The 9,923-nt window shown below is 45.4% G+C and overlaps 1 protein-coding gene across 1 annotated transcript; it reads right to left on the bottom strand.

Moving 5' to 3' along the window:
- Positions 1–404: 404 nt before the first annotated feature.
- MRO (maestro) lies at positions 405–8,731 on the bottom strand. The gene is made up of 6 exons (XM_036323491.1): positions 8,629–8,731; positions 6,599–6,745; positions 4,845–5,027; positions 2,215–2,370; positions 1,171–1,278; positions 405–805 (listed from the first exon to the last, which is right to left on the bottom strand). Exons 1-6 carry the CDS (start codon positions 8,725–8,727, stop codon positions 752–754), a joined length of 747 nt encoding a protein of 248 aa, XP_036179384.1. The 5' UTR covers positions 8,728–8,731; the 3' UTR covers positions 405–751.
- Between the last annotated feature and the right edge of the window lie 1,192 nt (positions 8,732–9,923).

Raw genomic sequence — 9,923 nt, 5'->3', positions numbered from 1 at the left:
CTAGAGAACGTTCTGTGTAGGTTCTGTGCCTAGGCTCTGTCTTCTTCTAAGTTCTGTGTTCTAAGTTCTGAGTTCTTACATCTGTATTTATACCAGTTGATTCCAATCCTATCAATCTCTATTACAAAGGTTAGGGCGTTTCTTATCTCCATTCCAGGGAGTAAAGATTATGTAGCTTAAGCATGATTGTTCATAGTTAAAGTGATTAATTACCCGCCTGGCACTTAGTTAAGAGGTTTTATTCCCTCCCTAACTTCAGGGGAAAATTCCTACCTGGGGAAACAACCTTTCTCAGAGACCTTGGTTAAAACACATAGTGCCAAGAAGGTGAGCAAACATATTAAAAACAGTATGCCATATATGCCAGGTCCCTTGAAACAGCAAGCATGGACCGGCTCCCGGCAAAAAATATATTTAAAAAAGAAAAAAAGATGATGTGATAGCATTGAACTTAAGTAAAAAGCTGAGAAATAAGCACTGAATCAACATAAACTTTAAATGCATTAAAGAAAGTATGGACTTTCTCATCAAATTTGCAAGGGGAGAAACGGCCATGGGAAAGCCTTCAGCTTTGCTTTGGACATCATCATACAATACCACAGTATTCTCTTTGCCATCAGCCGCTCTCCCAACACCCCCTTTTCTATCGCAATTGCAAGAGGCCGGCAGGAGCATCTGAAGAGCTAGGAGAGGGAGAGATCAGCCCTCCTGCAATCTGCTCACATGGAAGCATTTCCCCTCGGCTCTGCGTTTACAGAATCTTATTTGCGTAGAAGTACTGCAGGAGCTCGGGATGGTAGAGGCTCTGAAAGAAATCAGCAAAGGTCCCCGTGAGGTAGGGCGTTACCAAACCTCCCCCACTACAGAATGAGTAGGCCGCGTCCAGTGCAGACCACGGGCACAAGCGACCTGCAGATTCCCGAGGCGTCATGGCCCGTGTCCATCCAATGACCTGGACGGGAACTGCCAATAGAGCTTGTGTAGAATCTTCCAGGCGTTTTGTCACTTACATTGCATTATGGGGCAATTACAATCGGAATGTGAGTGCTTGATGGGGGGCAAACTCCTGGTGTGCCCGGCCACCTTCTGCATTAACACCGGGCAGCAGGGACCTGTGGGAGGCTTCTCTCCTGCCCCCCCTCCCCCTCACACACACACACACACACTCACCAGCTGCCTGCAGAGCTTGGGGTTCCTTTGATCGTCCTCACTCTGGAAGCTGCTCTCCTTCCTTTGCCTCAGGTAGGGAGAACAGGCTCGGAATGTGGTTTTGCAAGCCTGAGAAAGAGAAGATTCCCGTCTCACTGCCCAAAATATTAGGGAAATTCTTTTTATCTTTTCAATCCCAGTGTACATTCAATGTTCTTTTGTATTAGTGTCAGGTCTACAGCATCGTGGTTAGACAATCTTACACTTTCCTAGAGAATTCTATAATCCCGACCAAGGAAGAGGATGGCACCCAGTCAGGTCTGGGGGTCCCTGAGAATGTGAAAGTGACTTCCAGGAAGTGTGAAATCTTGAACCTTAAAGGATTTATGCTTATAAAACGACCATGTGTATCATTTGGGGTTGGTGGGAAGGGCATAGCTTTGTAGTTTACCACAGCCTTTGTTATTGTCCCATCAAAAGTGGTACTGGATTCCTAAATTTAACCCACCTAATATTTCTCCCCTCCCCCCCCCCCCGCCCCACCCACCTCTCTCTCAGAAGAAAAGTGTTTTTGTGGGACCCTTTGCTCCCAGTGGTTTTGACACACTCGCCCTGTCCCACTCCAAAGCATCCCCACGGCTGATTCAATGCTGTTAGGACACATTTTCTCCAAGAATGAAACACAAGTTCCACAGGGAATTGAGAAGCCCGAGGTAGGAAGTCTATACTAGGTGCCGTGACAAAAGCTAGCAGGCATGAATAAATGTCTCATTATGGGGACTGCCCGTGGCTTAAACCTGAGCCTCTCTGCCCCACCCTGCATTAACCTGAACTCATCTCGCACTGCCGGGCGCTGGGAGCGGGCAGTGGGCAGGAGCGCGTGGGAAAGGACCCTTGCTCAGAGCGAGGTTACCCTCGGAGGAGACACTTTTCCCAGGATTCACGTGGATGGGCTGCTACGCGTTTGTGACTGAACTGGCAGGAGCTGAGAGTCTGGAGCGTCAGGACTCCCTGTAGGAAAGGCAGGGAGATCTTTTGCGGTCGATGGGAGAGTCACGGACTTACCTTGGCAACCTGGGGATTTCTGTCCTGTAAATGGATCAGGAGGGAATCTTGAGTCTGTTTAACTTGATTGGTGAAAAATTTCTTCCATTTCCGCCCAGCAAAGGCAGGCAATTGCCCAAACAAGACAAAGGCCGAGTATCTCAGGCTGTCATTCTCCTGCGGGTTCCCCATGAGCAAAACAACAAAACCCAGGTCAGTGGGAAAAGGCAACTGCATCCGAGAAAACCACAGCATGTTAGAGGGGGCCGTCAGATCCAGGCCGCAGCACTGGTCGGCTGGGGTGAGATGAGGTGGAGAGGGCCTGAGTCTTCAATGAGCCTCTTCACCAGCAGACAAGAAAGAGGACTGGACTTGGGGATCACTAGCGCTACTCTCAGCTTCCCAACTTTTTTTTTCACTACTTATTGATTTAAAGATAAAATACATTTACATGGTTCAAAATTTTAAAAAAGGTTTATTTTTAAAAAGTAGGTCTCACCCTAGCCTGGTGGTTCAGTTGGTTGGAGCATCCTCCCATACGCCAAAAGGTTGCAGGTTGTATTCTCAGTTAGGGCTCAGACCTAGGTTGTGGGCTTGATCCCCGGTCAGGACACTTATGGCAGGCAACTGATCAATGTTTCTCTCTCACATTGATGTATTTCTCTCTCTCTCTTCCTTCCTCTCTCTCTAAATATCATTTTTTTTAAATGGGCAGAGGACCAGACATGTCTCCCAAGAAAATATACAAATGGCCAACAGATATATGAAACTAGTGGCCCAGTGCATGAATTTGTGCACATTGAAAGGAAATTAATTGGAAGAAATATTTTCATTTTACTATTTGCCCTTTCTCTATAATAGAAGTGTCAATCAAATTCACAATCGACAATGGCAGATGGAAACACATGCGTGCAATTGGCACCAGCGAGAGCTTCATATATATATATATATATATATATATATATATATATATTCAACTTGCTTAATCAGACCTGCTTTCTGATTTAGCTAAACTTTTTCCAGCCCAATGAAGCACCCCAACTTCTCTTTCAGGTAATTGTCAGCAACACAGCAGTAAATATCAACATGAAGCAGATTATTATTGTAGATCACACAGGGAGAACAAAGGGTAAAATATTTAGCTGCAGCAGTGTTTGACTATATTCTGCGCAGTGAGAAAACCTGAAGTCATTTTCAAGTTCCACCATTTCTTACTTCTTTTCAATCGGATCAAGTTTCTAAGCTTTCTCAATCTCTGTTTTCCAACTAATGAAAAGAAAATAGGATTCCACCAAGTCTCCTCTCTACCTACTCCAGGACTTCTGTGAGGATCAAATGATGTGAGGCACGGGAAAACACTTCACAGACATTTGGTTAAAGTCATGTTCCTGGGCTGAAGAAACTGCAAGGAGGCCAGTCGCTAGGGAGAGGAAGCGGGCGTTGCTACGTGATGTCATTACCCGGCGCCCACAGCCACCGATTCTGAGCTGGGCTGGGTTGTGGGCCACATTTTGTGCCATGGGGTCTCAGCAGTGTTGGCTGTGATTTGGTGGGGTGTCGCTCCAGGGTGGTGGCGGGGCCTGTGTCCCATTTTAGGGAAGCCAAGTGTTGCTTTGTCGGCGCCAGGTCCGCGGTGCCATTTCTCTGTAAATGGCCAGTGCACATCACAGCAGCTCCTGTGTTGAGTGTCTGCTCCCTGGTGGTCAGTGTGCATCATAGCGACCGATCAGACCATCGGACCTTACCATATGAACCTTTTATATAGAGAGATGATGCTTAACTCCACTAGCTATTAGGGAAATGCAGGTCAAAACTACAATGAGATGCCACCTCACACCTATTAGAACGGCTGTTATCAACAAGACAAGTAATAACAAGTGTCGGGGAGGGTGTGGAGAAAAAGGAACCCTCATTCACTGCTGGTGGGTATGTACAGTGGTACAGCTACTATGGAAAACAGTATGGAGCTTCCTCAAAAAAGTTAAGAATAGAGTTGCCATATGACCCAGTAATCCCTCTTCTGGATATCTACCCGAAAAAAAATGAAAACATTTATTCCCAAAGATATATACATCCTTAAGTTCATTGTAGCATTATTCATGGTGGCCAAGATATGGAAACAACCAGTGTCCTTTGGCAGATGACTGGATAGAGAAGACAGGTACATATATACAATGGAATACTACTCAGTCATAAGAAAGGATGAAATACTGCCATTTGTGACAACATGGATGGACCTTGAGAATATTATGCGAAGTGAAATAAGTCAGTCAGGAAAAACTAAAAGCCACATGATTTCTCTCATATGTGGGATATAAAACTGAAACTCATAGACACAGACAACAGTTTGGTGGTGACTAGAGGGAAGGGGGGTGAGGGGTAATAAAGGGTAAAGGGAGACAAACATATGGTGACAGAAGATGATTTGACTTTGGGTGGTGAGCACACGATGCAATATACAGAAATGTACACTTGAAACCTATGTAATCTTGTTAAGCAATGTCACCGCAATAAATTTAATTTTTAAAAAAGATTTGTTAGTAAATAAGTGAATAATAGAGATCTTGTTCCCTGAGCAACACCCAGGCCTCACATTTCCAGCCCCAATTTGGTTTTCATAACCTGCAATTTTTCTGAGTCATCTCACTTACGTCATCTAGTAGAGTCCTGGTCTGAAGAGTGATGTCTATGAAGAAGGAGCCCAAACCTTTCCCTTGGATCTTGCCCAGGATGATGGTCAGAGTCTTCAGACTCTCGTGGATGACTTCAGAACTCATGGGATCATACAATCCATGCACCAGCATGTCTAGGACAACTTTCTTATACTTTCTCACCTGTTATCAAGGTTTAAATAGCATTAGTAGCACAGGAATTGCTCCCCGTGCATTGAAAAGCAACTCCACTTCTAATTGTACAGTAATCTAGGACTATCTTCAGGATCTACCACAACAACTCTCAACAAAATACAAACGCTTCAAAAAAAATAAGTAAATAACAAATGCTTCCATTCACCTGACCCAAGAGCCCAAGTCAGTCTTAGAAGGAGAACACAGAGTGATCTGGAGCATGGCCCATGGGTGGATGAGGTTAGGCAGGATGTGTCAAGGAGGGGGTTGGACTGGATAATCTAGGTTTCTGAGGCATACTGGGGACAAGATGAAATGGTCACTGAAGTTGACAGATGCTAAAAGAAGAGATGCTAAACAAGAACAAATTATTAGAAAATAATTTGAATTTACCAAAGCGGTGATGTCCAGCTGTGTGCTGATCCTGCCTGCAACTCTTTCCCAAGGCTGAGAATACTGAGGTGTGCTGACCCCAAATGAGTATGTCCTTGTTCAATCTCCTTCCCCTGAGTGTGGGAGGAACTGGTGACTTGCATCTGGCCTCTTATTGAATACTAGAGGCCCGGTGCACAAAATTAATGCAAGGGGCTTGGCCCTCGCTGCCTGGCTGCCTCATGGCTCCGCCCCTCGCCCACTGGTCATTCCAGAAGGTCATTCCAGAAGGTTGTTCCAGAAGGTCATTCTGCCATCTGGTCTAATTAGCATATTAGCTCTTTATTATATAGGACTAGAGGCCCAGTGCATGAAATTCATGCATGGGGGGAGGGGGGTCCCTCAGCCAAGCCTGCACCCTCTCCAATCCAGGACCCCTCAGGGGATGTCCGCCTGCAGGATCAGGCCTAAACCAGCAGTTGGACATCCCTCTCGCAATCCGGGACCGCTGGCTCCTAACCACTCACCTGCTTCCCTACCTGATCACCCCTAACTGCCTCTGCCTGCTGGCCTGATGCCCCTAATTGCTCCCCTGCCAGCCTGATCGCCCCTAACTGCCCTCTCCTGCCAGCCAGATTGCCCCTAACCGCCTCTGCCTCTGCCCCTGCCATCGTGGCTTTGTCCAGAAGGATGTCCAGAAGATGTCTGGTCTAATTAGCATATTACCCTTTTATTAGTATAGACGACAACACTCGTGGGATGTCATTCCCATGGTTACTTACATTACATAAGACTCCTTAGCAGAGACTTTGCTGACCTTGAAGAAGTAAGCTACCATGTTATGAGTGGGCACCTCTAGGAGCTAAGGGTGGCCCCCAACTGACAGCCAGCAAAGAAGCAGGGACCTGTATCCTACAACTGGAAGGAATTGAATTCTCCCAATGGCCCTATAAGCTAGGAAGATGACCCCCGGCTTCAGAAAGGAATGTAACCTGGCCCACACCTTGATTGCAGCCTTGCAAGACCCTGGACAGAGGACCCAGCTAAGCTGTACCTGAACTCCTGACCCAAGGAAACGGCAAGCTAATAAATGCTAGGTCTGTGGTGATCTGTTACACAGCAATAGTAACTAGTACCTGAGGGACCACAGCCAGTCCTGGGGATTTCAGGCCGCCTTCCCTTCCTACCTTGTCAGGGTTCTCACAGGCCATGGTTCCCAGGCCCCTCACTGCCATGTGACGCTTTTTAGCACTGGGGTCCCGGGCTCTTTCTGCCAAGATGTAAAGCACATTCTTCAAATGCTCCCTCTTCTGGAACCTCAGTTTCCAAGAGACCTGGGTAGTGAGTCAGAATGTATCGATTTGGGAGTGTTCAGAGTCATACCCAACCCCAACCCCAGCCCCAACCCCTTCCTCTAGAGCAGTGGTCGACAAACTCATTAGTCAACAGAGCCAAATATCAACAACAATTGAAATTTCTTTTGAGAGCCAAATTTTTAAAATTTAAACTATATAGGTAGGTACATTGTTATTAACTTAATTAGGGTACTCCTAAGGCTTAGGAAGAGCCACACTCAAGGGGCCAAAGAGCCGCATGTGGCTCTCGAGCCGCAGTTTGCCGACCACAGCTCTAGAGAAAATCCTGTGTTGCCAGCTCAATTTTACACATTCTTTCTCCATCTGAAGACACCTGACTTTTTTGCTGTAAATACAAGTAGGAGCAAAGTAGATTTATAGTTATTTGTATGAAAAATAGTAACAATAATTAATAAATAACAATACAAGAATGAACTCTGTTTCATATACTCACAACTATACTAATCCTACTCTTGCCCCACCCTCTATATTTATGTAGTTTGATCTACAAAATGAAGAAATTGATGAAGGGGAGAAAAGGGGGTAAAAAAAAAAAATAATGCAGCCCAGCCAGTGTGGCTCAGTGGTTGAATGTTGACCTATGAACCAGGAAGTCATTATTCCAGTAGAATAAAGCTTGGTTCCATTCCCAGTCAGGGCACATGCCCCGTTACAGGCTAGATTCCCAGTAGGGGGCGTGCAGGAGGCAACTGATCAATGATTCTCTCATCATTGATTTTTATATCTCTCTCTACCTCTCCCTTCCTCCCTGAAATCAATAAAAATATATTTTTTAAAAATGCAGACCTGGTGTTGATGATGGTTTGGGGGAATTAAGAACAGAGGTGCTCTAGGCCAGCGGAGGGCTTGATAGAACTGAAAAGAAAAGGGGATGGGAAGAGCTGGTGTGAGCTGAGAGTAGGGAGCCCTTTGGCCGGACTAGGCTCTCTGTATTCCTCCCATCTCAGAAAAAAGAGCTTCCTGGACTCTCCTGCCTCCTCCGCCATTTTTTCTGCTCTACTTTGTAGCTAAACACCTTGAAAGTCATGCCTATACTTGCTTTCTCCACTTCCTCTCCATTCTCCCTTGAACCTTCTGCAGTCAGGTTGATGGGCCCCCTTCCCCAGGCCGCAATATGGCTAAATCCAAGGGTCAATGTTCAGTACTCATGTTACTCAACTTCCCAACAGCCTTTGATGCAAGAGCAATGCACATCTATAAATGTTTCAGGGCACCTGCAGGATGTCCCACCCCAGAATGCACACATCTGAGCAATTTACAATTAGGAAAATAAGTGCAGAGAAATGAAAAATTGGGCAATGCTTTGTGGCCAATGCAGAAACCTGTACTTCAAGGACTGAAATCGAAGTGACTGCAGATCAAGAGGTGGGTTACCCCTGCAGTGAGCCTCTGAGCCCTGAGACCAGGAAGGCCCTGGGTTCTGCACAACACAGGACATGGCAACACGTCCTGGAGTCAGAACCAAGACGATGCAAGATGCAGATGAGACCAAGAAAAAGCCAGCTCTTCACCATCCTTAGTAATGGGCTGGGGTGGGGAGCTGGACAAGGGATCGACAGCCTTATTTGGTGTTTGGGTGATTACCACGTCTCGTCATTATCTCTGGGTATTCATTTTTCAGTCTATATTTTTATTATTAATTTCACAGCAAGCTATATTCATCTCAACTTATCTTGTGACTCTATAAACATTCTCTCTGTGTTTAAAGAACTATCATCAGACATTTTTTCAGAAGAAGGAACCTCAGTGGAGCCAGCTGGACTAGTGCAGACCAGGCCAGCACACAGGTTACACAGTGGCTGCTGGGAAGGGACATTTGTTCACAATATTTTGTGTCAGACCTTGGAAAAGAAAGACATCATGGGAGTCCTTTTCTTCTTGGGCTGGGTGGTGGGCATAGAAAGGGGCTTGCCCAGGATTCTTCTCTGTGTTTGGTCCATGGAACTAAAAAAAAAATCATTATATGAGCCACTCACATTCTTCAAAGCCTTATCATCAACAAGCATCATCATACATAGTGCCGTATCGGGTAAGAATGTAAGGAAGCAATATCCCTGAGGCCCGTCCTTAGGAACCTGTCACCTTGGGGAGGAGATTAAACAGTCACATAAAATGATAAAGAGCAATCTGAGGCAGCTCAAGGGGAATCACAGTACAGGGTTCAAGACGGTCTGCCCTGGTTCCCGGCCCATCCCACAGTCTTGTAGTATCAGAATCACCAAAGAAATAAAATACGTTCTGGGCCCCACCCACAGAGTTGAAGTGAAAAGTAGCCTGAAAAATTCTTTTCTTTTTTTAAATATATTTTATTGATTTTTTTACAGAGAGGAAGGGAAAGGGATAGAGAGTTAGAAACATCAATGAGAGAGAAACATTGATCAGCTGCCTCCTGCACGCCCCCTACTGGGGATGTGCCCACAACCAAGGTACATGCCCTTGACCGGAATCGAACCTGGGACCCTTCAGTCCACAGGCCGACGCTCTATCCACTGAGCCAAACCAGTCAGGGCCTGAAAAATTCTTTAAGGCTCCCCAAGAATGTAAATTGGTTCTGCTTTTTAGGGGAGATTTTAATATCTCTTACAATGTTTAAACCAGCCGTGGGCAAACTACGGCCCGCGGGCCGGATCTGGCCTGTTTGGAATGAATAAAACTAAAAAAAAAAAAAAGACCGTACCCTTTTGTGTAATGATGTTTACTTTGAATTTATATTAGTTCACACAAACACTCCATCCATGCTTTTGTTCCGGCCCTCCAGTCCAGTTTAAGAACCCATTGTGGCCCTCGAGTCAAAAAGTTTGCCCATCCCTGGTTTAAACTGTACCTATCTTTCTGCAAATCTTTCATGCACTGACACATCATACACTCAAAGATATTCACAAAGGGTAGGCAACGGAGCTTTGTAATGAACAACATACTATAATGTCCTTAATAGTACTAGAAAGAAATTACACATATATACTACAACTATACAACTATAGGATGGCTCCTATGCAGCCATTAAAACAATATTGTGCAGTCTACCTGTGCTTAAGTGATCTTCAACATATACTGTTGAGTGAAAAGTGAAAATCAGTGTGTAAGTGGGCTAACATCTGTGTAATCACAAAATGAGGGAGGGAAACCAATATGGACA

This window comes from Myotis myotis, unplaced genomic scaffold (genome assembly GCF_014108235.1).
Source record: "Myotis myotis isolate mMyoMyo1 unplaced genomic scaffold, mMyoMyo1.p scaffold_m19_p_9, whole genome shotgun sequence".
NCBI classification, from domain to species: domain Eukaryota; kingdom Metazoa; phylum Chordata; class Mammalia; order Chiroptera; family Vespertilionidae; genus Myotis; species Myotis myotis.
Note: the sequence above shows the minus strand (reverse complement) of the source record. Positions and strands in the feature narration are given on the sequence as shown.